The sequence below is a fragment of the Papilio polytes genome, unplaced genomic scaffold (genome assembly GCF_000836215.1).
Source record: "Papilio polytes unplaced genomic scaffold, Ppol_1.0 DF821067.1, whole genome shotgun sequence".
NCBI classification, from domain to species: Eukaryota; Metazoa; Arthropoda; class Insecta; order Lepidoptera; family Papilionidae; genus Papilio; species Papilio polytes.
Window position 1 is genome coordinate 2601288 of NW_013528137.1, and position 23593 is coordinate 2624880.

At 33.8% G+C, this 23593-nt stretch overlaps 1 protein-coding gene across 1 annotated transcript in view; it reads left to right on the top strand.

The window, feature by feature from the left end:
- The first annotated feature begins 13634 nt into the window (after window positions 1–13634).
- Window positions 13635–23593, top strand: part of LOC106109679 (BAI1-associated protein 3) — an 18015-nt gene continuing 8056 nt past the window's right edge. The window contains exons 1-8 of the mRNA XM_013291265.1: window positions 13635–13657; window positions 18471–18734; window positions 19123–19324; window positions 20891–21083; window positions 21601–21820; window positions 22435–22660; window positions 23146–23324; window positions 23469–23554. Of these exons, the coding sequence (XP_013146719.1) occupies window positions 18584–18734; window positions 19123–19324; window positions 20891–21083; window positions 21601–21820; window positions 22435–22660; window positions 23146–23324; window positions 23469–23554 (1257 nt within the window). The 5' untranslated portion in view covers window positions 13635–13657; window positions 18471–18583. The remainder of the gene's footprint in view (window positions 13658–18470; window positions 18735–19122; window positions 19325–20890; window positions 21084–21600; window positions 21821–22434; window positions 22661–23145; window positions 23325–23468; window positions 23555–23593) is intronic.

Sequence of the window (23593 nt, forward strand, 5' to 3'; positions counted from 1 at the left end):
GTGACTGTGTTTCAGTGTCTCGAATTCAATAGTAATAAGAAATTAAACTATCAAAACAATTTTATCTTTATAACTACTGCTGTATCAAGGTTTATTAAAAAGTATATTTGTAGCATCAATCTCATTGAACCTTTCTAAAATAAATCTTTAAGCATAATGTAGGTGCATGCAATAATTTCATACATATAAAGATGCGATTTTTCTCTTCGAATCATGTAAAAAGTTTCGTATCTGTGCTCGAGAGTCTCATTTAAATCATCAAATATGTGGAACACATCGATAAAACAGCCCTGCTGATACACCTGCTCCCGATACGAGGAACGTATATCTAAAAATATTCAAAATACATTTTTAAAAGTGATTCGTTCCTTCTCATAATATTCACATAAAGGATACCGTCATAACGTGAGTTCATACAAACCTAAATATAGATATATTGAGGCAAAGCAGTAGGTAAATCGCTTAACGTAGGCAGGCGAAGCATTCAAGTCGTCTTGACGAGCCTCTTTTCCGCTGCTAAGATTATTGCCTCTTTTTCTCAAGTATACACGTTTTATCATCCAAGTCTTCTGTAGTGATGTTCCACGTCTGAGATGTCGATAATGAAATGGAATGTATAATTCCTAAATTAAAAACATAATTATAAAATAACTTTTACTTTGTATCTTCATTATTAATACTAACGTTAGTTACAGAGGTAGTAGATTTGCATGTTTTCTTATAATTTAAGATAACCAAAATTAAAAGAAACATTAAAATAAGCGAGTTTAAAAAGAATCCCAACAAGTAATTGATTAATACAGTAATAAACGACTTAAAACACCAAAGTTCTATAATATCTTTGGAAAATAAATAGAAATTTGCAATTAGGCATACAAAGAATGTGGTAATTGTCAAACTTCTTGCAAATTTTCTAATCTTATCAGTTAATACTCGGTACAATATGGCTATATAAAATGCAGTACCGATTAAAATTAGCGGCCATCGTAAAATACAACAAATGAATAAATGTGTCAACCACTCGTTAACAAATTTATGTGAAATAATAACTGCACTTGCTATAACTAATGGCAAAGGTAAAAGCCACGCACAACATGACATTTTTAACAATGTATTTCTGTTTATTTTAACTATCACAACTAATAAAGTATCATACATATGTTTAATAAAATACACAACTATAATAACTACAACAATATCGATATAAGTCTCCGCTGCGAACAGCACTAACTTTCGAATCTCGGGTATAGGGATGGTGTATTTTTCCTCTCGGAATTCAATGTAGCATACGATCCTTTTTAAAAAACGAGCAAGGCACAACTGTATTAACATCTGATTTCTGTAATTTTTCTTCCAACGAGGTATTATAAACGCTGTTACGACTAATAAGATAAATGCCAGAGCTGTCATGACGATTTCTATTATGACAAACGCCTCAAATAAAGGCGAATTACCTTGCAGTTCATCGTGTGCTGCCAAATTACTGTTTATTGATGCAATACCATCAATGTCGCTTTCAGATAATATGCCTGTGTCATTCACAAATTCACTAATGTTTTTTGCACTGTTAACCGTCGCATTCCAAATAATGTTAGGCATATCGTCAACACTTTTCACACTATCTGTCACGTTTTCCACCTCCATTATTTCATTTGTGTCTTGTACTTTTACTTAATATTATTAACTTAAAAAGTTTTAAGTAGCATTGCCTGTGTCAAGTTCCCAGACACACTGGAGCGTTGAATGTCGGCAATAAAACATTTAAACAGGAAATATATTGGTATTATTCATAAAGCAGGTGATTCGTCCTCATATTTGCGGTCGCACGGACGTCATTCTAGTCATTGAAAATACCGAGGATTAAAAAAATCCCAACGACTGTGGAATTTATATCAGATATTTTCTTTTTAAAAATTGTAAGCAAACTGGCGACAAATTGGTCTATACGAGTATCTACATAAGAAATACCATCATGATGGTTTCTTATTTCACGATGTTTAGTATTTTCCGACTTTCTACATATTAAAATTACCTACCTTGAACTATTGCTGGTTCAAAATGATTACTATTGTTTTAGAATCTCAATTTATGATTCATTGTAAAACTGCTTAATAATTTTTCTTCTAAATTCGGATACATCATAGTATTAACTAGTATTATGAAGCGAACCAACATAATGTGCTGACAACCGCAGTCTAATTCATTGCTGATTCAAAGCGCTAGCTAATTACGTATTGATTGACTGTGGGCGTGGCTGACGCTCCTCATGTCAAAGACACTGTGTCTACGATTTAATTAATTGTTCCAATGTCATAAGTATTGTTATTCGACAACCTTTTGTGTGATAAATAATTATTATTATAAAAAGTAGTCTTCTATTAAGTATAAAAATTTTGTATAACTAATGTACTCAAACTACAGAAATTTAATATAACATTATCTACAAGCCTTTAGAATATCCATTTATTGTGTGTCTATTTTTGTAGAAAAATATATATTTGACTAAAATCAATGTTTGCGTCAACCAAACATAACATTTAGCGAGAAATATGATCTTACCATCCCTCGATATTAGTATATACGTCACTAAAGTTTTGTTTATCGATATTTAAAAATGTACAAAACTGCATTTTAGATTCCACTTTTACAAGTAAAAGTGTGAAAGGGACTGAAATTAAGTATTATTAAATATGCAATTTAATGCATTACTTCAATACAGGATAGAAAAGTAGGACGTGGGAATTTTACCGGGGGCAAACATTTGTTCGTAGAACGCTAGATAATGAATGGTTCAGTTAATTTTCCTATAACGTAAACTTGGTACTAAGACTACATACTTCGCAGTGTAAAAATCTTACAAATAATAAGAAGTGTAGGTAATATGTGTGTTCTTTGCTTGTAAGATTATATACCAGCGAAATACTTAAAACTCACTGCTAAATGTTTTTCATCAAATAAATGTCTAGGACTCCTACTTTCTATCCATTTTGATAAAATTACTGACGCTCAAGAAGCAATTAAGTCTTAAACTTGTCAGTTCAGATGTATGATAATGACAACCGAATATCGATTTTATTTTTTAAGAAGCCACCAAGAATTACTCAATGTTTCATGTCTGAAACATACAACATATTCGTTCTTACATATATTTAATAAGAAAAACGTGGCTGTTACATTACTCATATTCCCAACTCAGGTTAGTCACCTGGCTAAAGATCGAAAACGTAATTGTTGACGTATGGATTGTTGCAGGAAGTTCTTCCTAGAATCAATCAATACAAAGGGCAATTAAGAAAACGAATTGACGTTATCATTTAATACAAACGTTTTCCTTCTACCCCCTCCCCCCATTTACTATCAGCCTGTTCGATCCTAGACCATTGGATGGCGACGTATAAGTCAATTATTATTTACTAGCAAAATAGAGTAGCTCTCTAGAGGACACATTATAAAATGTAATAAAGAAATGGGTGATCAAAGCTTTTATAAAATGATTTTGTGCTCGTACAAGTTGAAAACGAGAAAAGGGGGATTATTGGTTATTCTATTAATAGCGCCTAATCGCGAACTATTCATAAAGCGCCGCTTGAGTCCGACCGCAAATTAATACTGGGTTTTTACACCAAGAATGTTTCGTTGTAATAAATACAACTAGGAAGTTCAAAATCGAATGCTTGTCATAAGACATTAAGTATTGTGAACAAATAAATTTTGTAAACGACACATAAGATGGCGTTAATAACACAATACTTTAAAAAAATCCCATCGGTGAGTATCCTTAGCTATTTTCTGTTCTCTTTATCCGAGACAAGCTTAATATCGCGGTGATAATATCATCACAACATTGTGACGTCCCTGAGGCAATAAAGTGCCTGTATTACAAAGGATTATATTCAATATACGGCTTTATCGCCGAATTGTAATAAAGCGCAATGACTCCCTCTATATTGATGTTTATCGCATACCGTAATTGATTCTTCCCGAGCTATTTCTGTCTATAGCGAAATTATGTTTACGAATGTAGGCGCGCCTGATAAATGGGTGTGGTACACGGTCTGTATCTTTTTATTTGCTCGTTATTATCTTATAAACTGACATTTACGAAAAAGATATTCTTTTGCAGTGAAATAAACAATTAGTTGACTTTAGTACCAAGATAATTATTAATTAAAATTACATAGGAATACCTCCTTCCTAGTTTGTAAAACCTTCCTTATTTATTCATAAAACTAAGTTATTTTAAAAGAAGAAAGATTTGTATTTTTGTATGTATTGCAGTAACTCAAAAACTACTGGACCAATTTCAAAAATTCTTTCACCATTAAAAGTCACGTTATCAGTAACATACGCTATATTTCTTAATATTTCTTATTTTCACACGTACGAAGTCGTAAGCATCATCTAGTTTATTTATAAAATAGTATACATTTGTGAAAAAGCACATAAGTCAACAAACGTTACAAAACACCCTTTTTCCTAAAATGTTATGTCTTGTTCTTTAATTAAGGCTGTTTCAGTGGAACGTATTGTGGTCTTGTTTTTTAGGCAACTTTTGTTCTATACAAAATAAATAGCTAAAAATCCAGTTTGGCAGCCATAATGACAGACGTTACAGCTGCTAAGTTCCGGAACTGTAACTTAACCGTAATGGAACATCTGCTTGGGGCATAAATTAATTCAACTTTCTCTTTCAAAAGAGTTTTCCTAGAGGTAAATCTATGTAGAAAGGGATTTCTTGAATGTTTCCATTTCGGAAAGTGTAATTTGTTTATTAAAATTTTTATAATGACGTTTTTTATATTGTTTTAAGTAATGAATCTTGATTTATTATATCACAAGTGACTTTAGAGCTGGTTCTTTCTTCGAATTTGTTTCCAGTTTTACATATTGATGATAGGCAAAACTCAGCCTTAGTCACAAAATGAATGTATGTACGTATTTACCTTAATCTCTAACTAATCTGTAATTCGGAAACACGAATTAGCGTATAGTTAATCGGATCGGACATATTGAGCACTTACAAGATTATAGGTGCTTATAATATTAATGGAATCTAAGAGCAAAGATATGTTCTTAGTTTCTAGTTGTATGTACATCTGTACAAATTGAGTGTTGCTAATCTTGATAAATTAATTAATATATCTTCTGTACATATGGTTACGTATATATCCTAAATTGTTATGATGTAAGTTTAGTAAGATGTTCTGAGTACACTTGAGAAGTTTGTGACATTAAATAGGTGAAGTATTATTGATTTCCAATTTTTTTTCATAATTTAATCATTTAAGATATGCTAGCTTTCGCCCGCGACTCCGACCGCGAGGTATTAAAAATAACAAAAGACTATTCTCTATATCTATGCCATTTCATCGAGATCTATTCAGCAGTTTAGGCTACAAACCCTATAAAATATCCATCCATCCTAACTTCGCCTTCTTGATATTAAGATTATTTTACTTGTATCTATTATTGATACAGCTAAATATAGTGGAATAATAAAATTGGAGTAATGTACCTACAGGGTATTTCATACAAAAGATAAACAAAATATTTATTTACAAGGCTGCAATATCGATTTATGTCCCGGGAGACGGCAGCTGCTATATCAAATGTCGTTTTCCCAAAGCGCAGTCTAGACTGCGTGGGACGAATACTTCATTTGTAAGTAAGGTTCTTAGAATTTATTCATAATTTGTAGACGTTCCATACTAATACAACAATTACGTATTTATATTAGTTTTCTTAGAACGTGCGTGACTAAACTATCGCAGTACTGTTTATTCGCGCTTTGATTCCTTTGCGCTTACATGGAGATGCGCACACTACTCAATTTTTATTTGTTCAACTAATCAGTTCAATTGGCTGTGAAACAAACGACAATCGCGCAACGGTTGTGCGATAGTTTAGTCAAACGTGCGCTCGTTCTTAATTAATTTCTTATTAGTTAATTTTATGTGTCAGTGCAGTGAAGGTTGATTTGCTTGTGGAAAAAGTATTTATTTACATATTATAAAGCTTTTAACACATTTTTAATATCGGTAATTGTATTTTAATTGACTGGAAGGATTAAATTATTGAATTTGAGATTCTCAACATTAATAATATTACAATGTAGTGACAAAAATTAAAATAACTAGAATATAGAAATGTTTTTTTCTATTGTAATATGTTTGAAGGGTAATAAAGTAGAGAGGGAGTCGATGGATCGATGGAGCTTTGAGATATGGGTCAAGTTCGTAGCTCGCAGTGCACCGCGCGGCCCACAGCCCACAGGTGGGGTCTACCATTGCCTATCATTTCATGTTGCCAATTTAATAACTTTGTTATAAATTTCTACACAATAATGCTACTACAAGTAATGTTTTATTACTTGTAATATAATAACTCTGAACTTAGATGATTTTCTACTACAGTTTATTTTTAAAATTCTCGTTTCGGCAACAAAGAAGCAACGTAAATAGGCGTTTGAAACTTTTTTCGGGGGATATCTATTACCACTCTAGGTTTAAAATTGTTCTATAATGCATATGAATATGTATACTCTGATGTTATCTTACTATATTACAAACGTTTAGATGGGTAGATGGATGGATGGATGTTTATTAGAGTTTGTAGCCTAAACCACTAAACGGATGTCTGAAATTTGGCATACATGTAGAGCATAGTCTGGAAGTAAACATATGCTACATGCTTTTTTTTATTCCACGCGGACGGATTCGTGGGCGAAATCTAGTTATTTAATAAATGAACTAGGTACTAGTTAAAATTAAATTTGGCACTGTTTGACTTAGTTGAAGTTGTATGAACTCGTATCTAATAAAGCCCGATTAGGTTTCTACTAAGTATATTGATGTTGGTTTAGCGATCGTATTGTCTTGTCACTGAGCTTTTATGTGGCTTCATATTTAGTGCAAATTGCTTTGATACGAATCCTTTGATGAGTTTATAATAGAATGGGATAATTATTTCCAATCATGAAATAAGAAAATATGCGTTATGCTTTTCTTTAATTTTTTGTAACTTTCTAGTAATTTTTGAACGAAGTTACGTTTATCAGACAAATGTTAAATATGTTATATGAATTTATTCGATAATGTACGAAAACGGATTAATTCTGTTAGTAATTAGCAATAAGTAGAATTGCAACAAGCTTATCTAAAGTTATAAAGGCCGTTACTCTAATCGCATACTAATCCTCTTGCTGTAATGAGCCTGTTACATAATCCGTACATAAATTACAGTGTAGTTAAGATTATCAATATTGCATGTACGGGTCTAAACAAAGGACATTAACACACATTATTATTACAGAATTTAGATGCACTGTGGCTACAATATTCAGTTTACTCTTTATGTTTCTGGGTGTTTTTCTGGAGCTACAATTGTGTGTGTTTTTTTTAAGATTTATAGTGATCATAGCCAGTGTTATATAACAAGTAGGCGTTGTTATGTTTATTTATTTTCAATATTATTTGTTAAATGTTTTCTTTTGAGACTCTATTTCTAAATCAGCGGACTATAACCTATTAATTTATTTAACGATAATTGAAATAACTTTTCAACTTTACTGTAATTGGAAAATAAACTTTGGTGATTAAAAGCTTCTTTTACATCTTTATTTTCAGAAGCTAACATAAAAGTGAGCAAGAGCAATTATTTTTAATATCGCAATTCAAGTGATTTCTCTTTCAAGTTTATGCGTATTTTTTTTAAATCTTTAATTGATGTAGTAATATACATTTTCTTCACTTCATAGTTATACAATATTACTTTATATTATAAATGCGACTATTTAGATGGGTGGATGTTTTAACATTGGATTTTGTAGATTGATTAATGTCTGATATTTCATAGTTATCTTTAAAATTGTCAAATTTTCTTATTACGAAAAAATGCTTTAATTACGTAAATTCCTTTGTTATAACGGACGATCCTTGAAAATATTTCAAATATTTTCTTGTATCACAACGCTACATTCTTGAATTTCATATAATTTCACAGAAAAGGCGACCTAATCGCTCGAGAACCCTTTATAAAACCCTTTTTTACCCTAGACCCTTTTAAAATAATTAATTTCAAGTCTTGCGTTGACATTGTTTCTAAGGGTTTTTACAAAATTCTATACTATACTAGGGGACCATCTTAATAACAATCAAACGGTACCTATGTACTGCAGGAACAGTACATAATTTAAAAATAAAGATTTTTAAAAAGAGAACAAAGAATTTAAACGATTGCTAGAAGGCTGAAGTGTAATAAAATGTGTTCAAACATCACATTGGGTACAGCAGTGTGGTAAACACGAAGTTCAATTTCGAAACGACCAGTTATCGCAAATACATCAGCACACAGTCACCGCGTCCTTTGATTTGTTTGGCTTCGAACACAGCCAGCTTCTGCGCTGACGATTTCCGAATGTCTATTTACCTTTGCAGTTTACTTTGCGTTCAATCCAATTTCTCCTACTCGAAAACTATATTGCGATGTGATCGCGTTCTCGTTTCACCTTTAATTGGAAACGGATTCTCGAGTAATCGTACCTACTGTAAATAGAGTTTAGTTGTAGAACGAATTAACCTCTACACTACTAGACTGGAATAACTAGGGTTGTATCGAAGGCCACTTTAACGGAAGCGGATGGGATGCAGGACCGGAGGTTAACGAAATCGAAAGCGGAGGTCAATAATAAAATATTAATTGCGATGTATTAAAGACATAAAAACTAAAACTACGTTATTTCAAAGTACAGATTGGTACATAATTACACGATACAATTTATTATGCAAATATAATGTATAACAATTATAGTTAGTTGACCTAGCACGACCTTGCGGGCCCCATAAACGATACCTAATCGCCCCACTCGCGTTAAAAACATAAATTAACCTCCGTTATACCTCCGCATAAGAAATAACGGAAGCGGAAGCGGGTCCTGAGTTAATATTTCTCACGGAAGTTCCGCACATGAGGATGCGGAAGCGGGGTTCCGTTACAACCCTAGGAATAACACTAGGTATTCTTTACGGCTTTGTAGAGGTACCATAGTTGTGAAATATATTCACAATAGAATGTATAACAGACATCAGATAACTATCAAATTCGTTTAATTTTGTCATAAACTATTGTATCAATAGTACAAGTTATTGTTTTTTTTTGTACAAAAGTTAATAAGGAATTCGTCAGAGCACAAGATACAAGCTGCTACAAAAAACTGAAAATAAAAAAGGTCAGCGAGGGACAAGTTATAAAGTATCGTAACAGATGTTCTTTTTCCCTTTAAGTAGATCAGGTCATTTATTTGTAAATCGATACTGCATGTGTTGACTAAATAATTAGTCTTTTTCTTTTTTAATGTTGAATGTGTTAGCTTTTTAACTATTTTGATGTAGTCTGTTTTTCTTAAAGATTATTTAGTCTGTGCTATAAATCAATACCATATCTTTATTGAAAATAACAATATAAACTTTGTAATCATAATCAAACGCATTATTATGTTGTATTAACTGGGCTACACGACGGCCATATTGGTAGTGGCGAGCAGAGGAGTGTGAATACATGGAAAAATTGTGTTATTGGTAAGGTTATTCTGTACAAGTTGGCAGAAAACATAAGAAGTAAATGAGACTATATTTTATTTAAGTATAACATGGCTGTGGCTCCTATAAATGCTACGGAAGATATTTGTTGCTCTAAAATCGTAATTTATCGACACTAAAGTTCTAAACTATGTGTTAATTAGCAATATGAATAATTTAATGACAACTTTTTCGAAGTCATGTTAACCGCTTGACCATTGTCAAGTTTATAGATAAATTATTTATCTACCCATAATATTATGAAACACCAATACACTTTTTTATTTTTATAGCTTGTGATATAAACAAATAACATACGCTGACTCACAGTTTTATCCCCAAAGCAATCAGCACATATCGGCCTTCCCTATCTTATCACGATGTCCGCTTCATCGGTGTTGGAATTTTCAATTGCTATTGTTATCATGTCCTATTACTTGTTACATTACTGCGCGGTAATTTTGTACTACGTAGAGACAGGCTTCACTTGACTACAAAACTACTGTTTACCACTGTGTGGTTCTAGATTAATTTACATCAAAGGAAATTTATGCTAAGTTTGTGTTTACATTCAATCTATTTGGGTGTTTGCAATCTAATCTAATTGGGATAATTATGTATAAAACAATAAATCTTAAAACAAAAAATTTCAAAACGTATTTCCCTAACGTTTACAGATTTTCTTTTAGAAGTGTCTTTTAAGGTAAGTGTTTTGTTAAAAGGCTGTTTACGAGGACATCAAATGCTTTTTATTTGATAGTTTTTACGCATAGAGGTTTAAGTAGGAGTGAGGTAAAAAGCTTTTGATTTAGGTAATACCCTTTAAAAACAAATGATTGTAATAAGATGATTTTATGCTGATGTTAGTAACAATTGGGTTGAAATTAATAAAGACGTGTAAAAATTATAATTATTATTATTTTAATATATGTGTGATGAGAAGCGACGAATAAATGTATATTTTTAGATGCCTTTGACCTAAAGCTGAAGAAAGTTCCAATAAATTTAACGGATCCTTTGGTCCCAAATGGGTCCGAACTTATAATGGCTACAGTCGCCAGGGGGCTTAAAAGATCATTGTTAGGAAGGTCGGGGAATGCAGAGATTTGTAAGGGAAGCGAATATTTTCTCGCAAACAAATCTCGATTTCCCAAGAAAGAAATCAGAGAATTAAAGTGAAAACTTTTCTTTTAAAAGTAGTTGCTCAACAAATCTTAACTTTGCTATAACTGCAAAAAAATTAGTAGAACAGTATTCGTGTTTGTGTAGATATTTGAATCTCGGTTGTATTAAGATATGTTCCCTTAAGCAATTTATACGAAATTTGATAATATGTTTACTTGTTACATATTTAATATTGGTAAATTGTTACATTATGAATTGCTTAAAAAAAAATTCGTCAACCTATTCCATTAGCTGGGTAAAGTTTTGTTTACATTGTGTAAACAAAACGCTCCGTTATGGAAAACAAGGGATTGTATAACAGTAATGGTCACCCTAATGGACTCATTACAATTAATCTTTCTAACCTTTTGGGCTTCACGAAAGTGTTAACGAGCTCTCAACCTACTAATATAATAGTAAGCTGGATTTTATTTCATAATTATTCATTTACGTACACTATTTTTACAGTCGATTACAAGAAGTCAAAACAATAGCACCAAACTACCAGATCTGTTGTTTGTTGATTGCGTTGTTCTGATCTGATGTTGACGGGGATCTAACTAACTTGGTCGATCTGAGTAATGTTGCCTTCATGTATCATACATTATACATACATCATACATCATACATATACATTTTGCTTAAAAAGTTAAAAGATTAAAATGATTGTAGAAAATTTGAATTATTGAAAGTGTTCACAGAAACTTCATTTATTACTCCAACACTTCAATTAACACGAAAACTTGGATAGCTTCAGGGTTTAATTTATTGGATTCCTGTACATGACGGCTTATTTCATTTTTTCAAATTGGATTTTCAATTTAATTGGATGCTGGAATTCGTAGCAAAATAGATTGAGAGTGTATTCGGACGATTAATTTTTTAATGGAAAACGGAGGAACGGAACGTTATTAAGTGATTGCAGTTATTAACGGTCAACATTTAAAGTGTAAGTGTAAGTTATCAATAAGCAAATAAAAAAAATGTTTTTTTTAAGGGTGTCGAGTACTTTTGCGTAGTTACATAACCATAACAAGAGTGATACGGTCCTCGAGTATTATCGTTAAAATTATGTATCATAAAATCTTTGTCTTCCTCTAACCGATTAGAAGGCTTGTAAAAGTTAGGTAATCACCGCTGGAACGACCACTCATTTCAGAATAACTAATAAGGTGAAAGTTTGAAGAAAAGTAATTAAGTTACAAGCTGGAGTTGCCACTTACGAACCCCGCGCTCCAAATTAGAAGTTCTCTGCAAACAAATGAGTCAGTCTAGCACACAACTTTGACTGAATTCACAAGTAGACTGATATAAACATCTTGGCATTTTATCACAACAAAGTGGATATTCTTGTCTCTGACAAATTGTGTCTGAAAATGGTGACATAATAAAGTAGGAAAGTTTGTTAAATTAATCTTTGACTTTGATTTTAAACAAAACGGATTTTTCATTATTTCAATTAAGTGTTTGGAAAATTATGTTAACAAATAAGATTTAAAGTAAACAGTAAGAAATTAAAATGATTCGTGGTAAATTCATTATACTTCATATTCGAAAGTTCATATGAATGGATGGATTTTACAAACTCTCCAAAACTGCTTAACAGATCTCCATGAAAATTTAGTTTGGAAAAATATATAATTTTTTTTTAATTCGCTTACGAAACCGCGGGCAAATGCTAGTATGAAATATTCGATGTTTTTTTGTACGAGCAATCTATTAGTCTTCGATAATATTGTGATAGCAAACAATAGATCGGAGAATAAAAAGTGTACGCGTGGGTGGTTTAGCCGTAGTTAGTGATGTAGCATTAATGAAATACCATGTCAAAGACAAAGCTTATTAATTTATAAAAGAAAAAATAATAAAAGATTGTTAAAACATTTTAATTTTTTTTTCGCATGACTTCATGTCATCATTAATCTTTTTAGTACTTTATGAATTAGTTCTTTGAACTAGCATTTAAGTATCAGTTACTTAAGGTTTAGTTTGATTAGTATCAGAATTAAAACAACACGAGTTATCAACAAAAACATGTGAATGTGTAACTAGAGTTGAGTTAGACTATTAAAATATAGGGGATTATTAAAAAAATAGACATATAGCAAGAATAATATCATACTGTTATTAACATAAACGTTAGTTGATATTTTATTAATTGCGTAGAAAGATTTAACGTAATTAACCTCTATTGTGTTGTTAGAAAATTATTTCTACTACTATACTAACGTTTTATACAACTTTTTTCTCAACATCCGAAAAACGTAAGCGTTATTTACAGCTTATCTAGTGTTTACATGTATAGGAAAATACATAAAATGTTCTGAAGAGAGAAAGGTCGAGAAACAAAGGCAGCGGAAATCACTTAAACTCGATGCGACTGTTTATTTTCCTCTTCTTCATAAAACGTTTCGAAAGAGTTTTAATATCTTTTATTGTAGAACTTAGAGTAGTTAATTGGTTTACTTTAGTACTTTAATGTAAGTTTATATTAAGAGTCTCCCTTAACTTCCTAACCTAACCTAACCTATTTACATCTCTGTGTGCGCCATGATAGTAAAATAATCAGCATTTCTTAGAGTGAGCTAGGGTAAATGTTTTTAATGGACTTAAGCGTGGTATTAAGGCGGGGGTCAGGATCACCTGTCGCAATGATCAACAGGAAGCACATCCGGGCGCCGGGCGAGGCTGTACGCAGCCGAGGCAGCGGGGAGCCAGTCGCCGCCCAGCCGCCCTCGGCGCCGCCCGCCCCGCCTTGTGCTGCGTTGTGCTCGCCACTCAGTGATAACGCCGCGCTCGCGTCATGCACCTCGGTTATCACACCGCCCTTTAATGTGAAATAAATCTTTCTCAATATTGACTTTAACTGTTAAAGTGTAAAGACTTGGTGATCTTGTGACATCGTCCTTTAAGCAAAGGTAAGTTTTGATTGTTATACTTAAGTAAAATATTGTAGAAAATGTTTTGGAATAATTAGATTGTCTGTAATGTTATGTAAATAAAAATACAGGTATAGTATTACCTTATCTTAAGCTTAATATTGCTGAAGTATGTTTTACACAGGATTTTTCTGTAATATCAAAATATATCCGATTTTGCACAGGAAAGGAAATAACGTTGATTAAATAAGAACACTCTATCTTTATCTATTTCCTACAGTATTTTGCGTATGTCTTTATTTGCTTTCTACCTACTTTTACATGTTTTTTAGTTTATTTTTATGTACCTTAAATATTAATTCGTATTTTGTCGTTGTCGTTGTCGTCGTATTTTGTCACGGACAAACGTATGTAGGTTGATTTTACGTTTAATGAGAAATTTTGTACAATGTTTATTTTATTTAATATGGGATATCGTAATATGGTATTTTCAAGATCATCTCTGTTTCTATAAACTTGATTTTAAATTCAAAAGAAAGCTCAATGAGATGTAATTTATTTTCCGATATATGTACTGAAACCTCATTTAATTTCGCCGCTTGATACGAAGGCTGTTGACATAAACATCTTTTATACAACGTCAAAGAAGATAATTTAGAGGTGACTCAGTCTACGCAGCGATATTATCTTTCGGGTTACCTTATTTTCATTTCGGGTCGTGTATTTAGCATAATAACATGTGGATATGCTAGATGAGCTTCACGGTTTTACATGCAGCGCAGTTTTAATTTTTAAAATGTAATGTCTCTTTTATATGCTTTGGGTGTTTAGAAGTTAAATCTATATAATTTTTCATATATATCTATATTATTTAAATAAAAAAAACATTACGGAATAACGAATCTTAAGCGGTATCGAATTTTAAGCGGAAGCATCTGTCGAGAACTTATCCGCGAGAACTTTACTTAGGATTAGAAAATAATTTTGAAAAAGCTCTGCTCCGATAGCAACCGAAGAAAAAGAACAACGAAACAGTAATTTACTGTTTTTTAACTATTGTTTACCTCGTCGAAAGAAAGTAAAAAGAAATTGACGGCTAAGAGGTAATCATACTTCATACTAATATTATAAATGCGAATGTTTAGATGGATGGATGGAGGAATGTTTGTTAGCGTTTGTAGCCTAAACGGTTGAACGGATTTTAATGAAATTTGGTAGAGATGTAGAGTATAGCCTAGAGGAATACATAGGCTACTCACTTGCGTTTTTTTAATGTCATGCGGATGGAGTCGCAGACGAAAGCTAGTTTTTAATAACAAGAAAGCTGTATGCAGTATTATTTATAAAGTATACTAAATAATAACAATATTGAACTTTGTTCATAGAATCTTCACGTTATCGATCCTTTCGTAGTTAATTACCGTACGTATACACGTATCTCGCAAACTAATAGCGCCCTTTGATTTGTTCATAATGTGTACTTATTGCGAGGGTTTTGTGAGTTTATCTTTGTTCACATCGAGATGTATTCTTAGAGCACGCACACCTTTGACTATACTATCGCACAGTTTTTGTGCGAATGTCGATTGTTTCGAGGCCAATTCAACTGTTTAGTTGCTTAACAAAAAATCGAGGGGTGTACGCACCTCCGTTTTAACTGACACAGCTTTGCAAATAAACGCGGTATAATGTTAAACTTAGGAATAAACTGAGTATCAGCAAATATTATACACATTTTGCTTATACTCAGTTTATTCCTAAGTATAACTTTATACAGCGTTTATTTGTAAGTCTGATAGAAATCAAAGCGCGACTAGTTGTGAGATAGTTTTGTCAAAGGTGCGCGCGATCCTAATGCGTTGTGAATGATTTTTGACATTTAAAAATTCTTCATAAACAGTTGTGTAATGTCTTAAATAGTTTGGGGTTGGCTTTTAAATATGTTAATAGGACTGAATAGTAATACATACAACGTACTTAAAACAACGTTAAAAGAATTGCTTTAACCTTAACGAATCCTCTAGACACATTTTACATTGTAATATAGTGGCCTTGTTTGAGCTACATCATTTCGTGGAAATTCACAAGCTGAGCGCAACGTAATGAAAGCTTGTAAAGTTCACCAGACCGTGGGAGTGCAGCTACTTAGCGTTATGATCTACTTGTATGGACGAACATACGTTATTGTCGGTAGACACGAAGACATCATTTATATTATCTACTAGCTTTTGCCCGCGACTCCGTCCGCGTGGAATTAAAAAAAAGTGAGTAGCCAATATGATCTTTCAGACTATTCTCTACATCTTTACCTTTCATCGAAATCCGTTCAGCCGTTAAACAAATGTCCATCCATCCGTCCATCTAAATTTTCGCATTTATAATATCGGTATGAAGTAAGATATAAAGAGGACAGATTTGAATCTTAACATGTAACAAAAACTATTGGACCGAAATCAAAAATTATTAAGCCATTAAGTACATTGGTTACACTGATCAAACTTTTTTTTTAACGCGGACGAAGTACCTTGAAAAGGCAAGTGAATGTGTAAAATGTTGACAGTATCTTAGTAGTATAATTTATAACCTAAATTTTAAGTATATTACAATTTATAAAAGTGGTTTAATTTAATATGGTGTGGTGTTCTACGAGTACAATCTTATATAGTAAACGGTTTACACAAATATTTCCGTGTAAGTTAAACCAATATTTTGAACAGCATAAATAAAGTGTGCACCAACTAGAGTTACACTAACTTTATTGTTTGTACTGTCGCGGTTCTGCTTTAATATTCATAATATGAATATTTCATGTCCGTCTGGTACAACAGTGGCCTTTCATATCTTATTTTGTATTCTAAAACAAGTCAATTTTTTCGCTCTACTGAGAGAAATTTTACTAAAAAATATTTAGTAGTAGTAAAAGCCACTCGCAAAAAACTCAAATCGAAGCATTTATAACAGCGTCGACTAAGAGCTTTGTCATGACAATTATTACGTAAATCAATCATTTTGTATTGGCTAATCATTGACAAGCTAACACACACAATTAGACAGATAATTATACGATCCGACTGATTACAATTGTGATTTGTCTATATAATTACAAGAATAAAGGTTTTTGTAGTTACATTTACATTTATGTACGACTTGATAAAACATAGAGAGATAGAAACCACAGACATTAAACATATGTAGATATAGATAGGACAATCTGCTTAATGTTTAAGGTAAAAATTCTACTTCCGCACTTGAAGTTGCATTTGTCTACTGACGAATTTGTCCACTCTATAACTGATGTATGTATAAAATCTCTTTGGTGTTAACCTTTTTGTGGCCACTATCCTTGATGACTCCCTGAGGAACCTCAAATCTGGCCGGTACTTTGATATTATCGAATTATAACCCTGAGTCGGTTGAGGTCCACTTAGGTTCCCGTCTATAAAGTGAGGCTTAAGTGACCCCAAGAGTGAAACTCGGTTTGTGTTGATACCCTTATTACCTTATTATTAACTATGTTAGTTATTAAAGCCCGAATACGACGATTTTATCCGATTACTTAGCTTCTACAGTAAAGAATCTGTGAAGATTGGAGCCTAGGGCGCGGAAAGCGAAACGACATTTTTTAAATGCGATCAATTGTACAATAAAAAAGATCTGCTCATATAAAAGTTGTTTGAATAATAAAACACGGTTTTCCCTTCCAAAAATATACATAACCCTGATAAATTATTCATGCGCATCACCTTTTTATCTTTCAATGGAATTTATCAAAATGCTGTGTTTGTTCCATTTTGCCCATTAGCGCAAAAAGCGTCTGCGTAAATTTTATTTAGAATCTTTGTAACATTTAATTTTTAGGCATTACTTAGAATACGTATTCGTATCAACAGAAGTACTATTTTCGTAATAACTACGAATAATACGAACAGAAAGGAATTATTACTAACTTTTCCAGTTTCAACGAATTAACTTTAATGAAAAGGAATTTGAAATTAATTACGTTCTACGTACCGCTCCTTATAATTTGTTTCAACACACAAATTTTGCCAAAATCGACTCATGTTTTGACACGTGATGTAATCAAAATTCTTTGTGTTTTACTACATTTGTGTTTGGTTTAATAACTCTTTACATTCACAATTAATGGGCTAATAAGGAAAGAGTCTAATTGAAGAATATTCAAACATCTAATTTAAAATATCAAGTTCGACTAACTTTTAATTAAGAAACGATGTAAGAGGGTACTCTTTTCTACATTACTTAAATTTAAAGTTAAAACGGAAAGAAAAAAAGGAATGGTATCTGTGAAAGTCAAGTTAATTCAGTGTTCCGAGCTGCGGAGAACTTGAATCAGCTGGCTAATAGATAAACTTATTTTCCTCAGTCGGAACTTAGCTCGTGCCACTGAAATAATAGAACGAAATTAAACTGCCTTATTTTTTAATCAAGTCGGGGTCTCGTGCTTTCAGAATAGTAAAGACTAGCATGTCCTGTCTGCTATTTACCTAAATTGCTCAATTTACTTCAAACGAATCATGTCATAAATTGTGGGTCAGGCAAACGGTAAAGAAATCTATACTATTTTAATAAAACGTTTTCATAATCTAACTTGCCTGAAATGAGACGGTGACATCGTAATAATTGTGTATTGCATAAGTTGCTGTGAAATTTTTACGAAGCTTACTTCGTGATTTTTATATTTCATTAACGCGAAAATGCGAACTGGTGATGAAACCTAAGTCATTTATGTTGTGTTATATTATTTAGATACTTTAAATTTAAAGCTAGTTTTTTAAAAGGCATGCATAGCGATGTAATGTATAAAATTATAACTATTTCTTTTTTTTTACAGGTTATCAGACAGTTGTGTAATAAACGCGCTATGTGCGCGTTTAATTGACACTAGCAAAGTGTGTGAAGTTTCGTGTTAGTTGTGTGACAAATGCGTGTGGTGTGAACGTCGAGATGAGTTTCCTGTCATCAATCGGTCAGTACGTGGTCGGCATGGCCGACAGCGTGGCCGGGCTGGCGCTGTCGCCGCGCCGCGCGCCTCCGCCCCGCCATCGCTCCGAAGATACGCAGCAGAAGCCGCAACCATCCACCGCTACTATGAGAGGTAAGTACATGTGCACAATAACATAACACCCTAGTCTAGTGATGTCATAGCAGCTTGCGCCACCTGAAATAACAATGAAAAAATGATTTGCGGTGCCCCGTGGGAAGATGAGAATTTACGTTTTTGTGTCAAGTTATTCTGCATATGTTATTATGTAAGTACGTGTAATTGCTAGCGGTTATTTCATAAATAAGGGTCATCTTGAAGAAGGAAAGTCTAACTTTAATCTTCGTTAAGTCTCGACACATACATTTATGTTTTATGAATTCGTTTTTTTTTAATAGGTATGAACGTGTTAATCTGTATACTCGATGTTGCATTTTTATTGGTCGGGAAGTGAGCATCTAGCAACATAATATAACACAAATTAGCAAAAGTGTATACGTAGGTTATCCGAGAGTGGTGCCAACTGAAGGCGTGTCGGCTCTGGGTGCTCGGCGGCGCACACTTGACTGCCTAGCGCCGCTCACACCGCCGCGCCGCGGGGGCTCGCTCCGTACACCCCGTCAACAGCCGCCAGAGAAGCCGACCATGGCTTTCTGCAAGCGACGCCTCTCCTGGCCTGAAGTTGACAATTCCGTGAACTCGGGGTAAGAAGTATTTTAAGAAAGCGTAATCCAAATACAATTACGTTTTCCGGTTGGACCACTTAATAAATTCGAAGCAGTAATTGTAGACAGAGAAACTATAGTTTTAGTATTCGGTGGAGTTGATTATTACCTAAATGAAGCTATAAAAATGATACTGCAATGCTTTTACTTCGAACACCATAATGTCCTGTAACGAGTGGCAAGTGGACTTAATTTCGGTAATGGCCGCTCATAAAGATGGCAGGTGTGACATACCACTGTCGTTGCTCTATTTCGCTTGTCGATGGTTCAATTATTGAAAGATTCTAAAACCTTCCCAAGTGACTATTTTATTGACTTTTAAATTAATTGAATTTAAATGGTTTGGTATATTAAAACGGTTGGTATCTTTGATTTTAGAACATATTAACCCTCTTTCATTAAAAAAACATTTCTACCAAAACAAAAAATGGGTTAACTTGCTTGCATAACATATTCATAAACTAGTTTATATATCACACGCATATCATACCTTGACATTGTTTCTGAAAAGGTTTCAATATGATGTGAAACTCTGGGAAAATGATGAATAGAAATTTACATAAGTTGTTGAATCGTAGCCGACGGCGCGACCCGTCGGCGCAATAGTTTACGGCCTCCGCAATCCACAGGACAGGTGCAAATAAAGGGAAGCCCGAATAAGGGAAAACTTTCTGAGCGGCAGTACAATAGATTGGAACTGCCTGCCTCGGAGCAAAACTTTGTTATAATTTACTGCGTATGGTTAACACTTTAGTATTAAGTGAAACGTTTGTATGATATGATAATTCCTTGAAATGTATTTGACTGTCAACTGTTTAACATACCAACTCTTTTCTTAAGCTTTCGTTCTATTTGGTTACTCTTTATGTCAGATCTCTATCCATAGGATAAGAATAAAATCAGACAGGATTTAATAATATAATCTACTTCATTAATGTAGTAAATTTCAAAAGAATGTCACACTCACCTTTAAATTGAGTGAGTCGGAGTATAAAACGTCCGCTAAAGTAATTCCATTCCCGCGTAGGAGTCGGGCCTCCACAAAGATCCGGTGCTACGATTGCTATCTAGTTTTGCATTGCTAATTCAGTTTCCCTCTACTTCCGGAGGTAAAAATACCACAGTGCTTGAAGTGTTAACTTTTTTCAAGGCTATTTGTTTTTATTAGGTAGAATCTTCTACTGTTCTCGTAGTTGCTATTAATTTTCTTTTTACTGTGTCTACGTCAAACCGCCCGTGTGATTCGCATGTGATGTGAGCTTCCGACAACTAATTACTTTCTCTTTATTCGCTCGGCGTGCCCCGGCCTCCGCGCACGTGTCCTTAATGAACACCTAGTTATTCAAACAATTTAGTCCTTTATGACATCGTTGTATAAAAGTAGATAATTATTACACATTAAATACAGTAATATATTTAGATACCTGTGTTACAAAAAATGTGCAAAATATCAACTTATAATAAACTGTTTTTCTTTACTTTTTTCAAAACTAAATTCTGTATAAAATAGTGCTGAATTTACTTCTGTATTGATCGTCACTATAGGGTTCAAGATACAGACGGATCGTATTTCGAGAGCTTCACGGCTCTATCGTGGCGTCAAGAGAATCGTCGCCTGGCAGCGCTGCGACTGGCGGAGGCGCGTGCGGAGCGCCCGCCCCCGGCTCCACATGATCTAGGCCTACCCAGCGTGTCCGCTCAACTCTCCCACAAGGAGCACGATCACTTGTATACTGAGGTAAACTTCTTTCCTTTTACTGGTTGACAATAATTTCCCTAACCTATTAACTGCCTAAAATTATAGTTGCATGTGAACGATGTGCCTTTAATCGTCACTTTATCCCCCTTTTTCGTGATTGTATTCTTCTAAAATACTATTTAATTTCTTGTTTTTACGCAAAACACAATTTTACAAAAACGTGAATTTCGTTGCGTACCCTCGCACTCTTCCTTTAATAAGTCAGCCTTTTTGTTACTACAGATAATAACGGACTAGATACAGTTAATTGAAATCAAACACGCAACCTGCTTCGTATACTTCTTATCGTGAACTTTTATAGCATTTTAGCGAGTGCGTAATGTACCTGTTCTTTTTTTACAAAGCGTCCCTTTTCCCAATGATAGGCCAAACTGTTTCTTGTAATATAGTATAGATCTATAAGTTTTCATTTCTTAACTGTATAACTTTTAAATCCATGAAATAAAATAACCCAAATTCCCGTCAAATAAATAACTTATAACTGTTTACAAACTAGGTGTTGTACTGCATTGAGAATGCAGTAGGCGCTCCGGCGCCTGATGGTCAATTCGCGGCATACAAGGAAGAAGTGATTGAATACGCTCGCCGCGCCTTCAGAGTCCCAGTGGACATCCACGCAAGAGCTCTTCGTGCGGCTGGCAGTGAACGACCGCCTACTGTCGTACTCGGATGTGCTGTCATCGAAGCAGACGGTCTTGAAGCTAAAGATGCTAACGGTACGTAAAATATCAAACACGTAGATAAAATTACGAGTTATGTAGTTATTACTATTTCTAAAGAAGTAGCTTTTGATTTTGATAAGATAGGTAGATAAAAAGTTGAAGGTTTGTGCAACTACTTAGTATAGTTTGAAATATTTTTTTTAATCACGATCATGCAAATACAATTCACATCAATCATGTTTTGAAATAATAGTGATGTGGTAGAAGCTAGAAGTATATTTCATATCTACGATATTAAAAATGTCAAAAGGGATGTTTGTAATGAAAGTAGGCCCATGCTGGGTAAAAAGTGTTTTCTATCATGCAAACTAACTATTAAAACAGGTTACGAGATTATGTTTTACTTCAAACATACTTTGGTACATCTACCACAAATTAAGCATGAAATTACGTTTGATTATTAAAACTTCATTCCTTCGTTTATCCAAATGATTTTTAATAATAGGAATTTGTACGGAATGCAACTCATTTGATGCTTTAAGAAATCAAACATAGTTGACACGGATCAAAATCAATATAACATTGATATTTGAAAGGTAAATACAAGCGTTAAGGATCATTTCTCAGTAGAATGATACTTGGTGATGCTTAAGAAGTAGTGTTTTTAGGATTTAGCGATCCGTATTGCATGCTCGGAATCCAACCGGCGTCGTTGCCGGCGTCGCCGCGGGCGTCGGAGGACGAGGGCCGCAAGCACGGCTTCCGGCTGAGTTTCAAGCGGCGCGACGGCCGGCAGCAGCGCGACAGCCTCGGCCGCCTGCCCGCACGATACATCCGCGCCACTAGTGTTAGACCGCACACATTATCGCCCAAATGGAATGAGACTTTTAAATTGTAAGACAACAGGCACATTTTACATATCTGTATTGTCGTATCTCTCCGCTACTCTTTTGGTTATGTGTCATTTATTTTTTTTACTGCAATGTGGTTTGCTTTTGTTTTCTTCAAGTTCTTTAGTTTTTAAATACTTAGCTAGATAATTGATATAAGGTACAAAATCTTTATTAAACCTGCTGTTACGATCTGTCCATATTCATAAAAATTGGATACCAACTAATTGTATTTACTCAATCTTCGTTAACTTCACGTTGTCGACAAAGTTTCATAGTACATAAGCGGAAAATATTGTTAGAGTTATTTGTACGTGTTATAAATTAGTTCTATGCGTTTTCTTTATGTTGTTTTGGAGACAAATGTTGTATTATGTTATAAATGTTTCGCTAAATGCATGAAGGTGTCGATGTTGTGTTAGATTGTGTAACCGAACATTGAGAGTTAAACAGAAATGCTACCTAATTTCTAAACTAACTCTGCGGCAGTGACATTGATGACATATCCTCGGATGTTCTACACCTGGACATCTGGGACCACGACGACGAGAGTTCAGTGCTAGATGCGGTGTCCAGGCTTAATGAAGTGCGCGGCGTCCGCGGCCTCGGAAGATTCTTCAAGCAAGTCTGTCAGAGTGCACGACAGGGCAGTCAGGATGACTTTCTTGGTAAGCATTGTAGTTAGTTTTTAATTTAGTAATACGTCCCTATTTATTTGATTCGACAATCTAGTACTTCGCAATCATTCCTCTGGAAGAGAGATAAAACTCAGTATTGCTAGTTTACATCATGACGTATTATTTGTCGATTAGGATGCGTGAATATTCCACTGCGTGAGATCCCATCAACGGGTGTGGAAGCTTGGTACAAGTTAGAGGCGCGATCGCAGCGCTCTTCGGTACAGGGACGCATCAGACTTCGCCTATGGCTCTCAGCT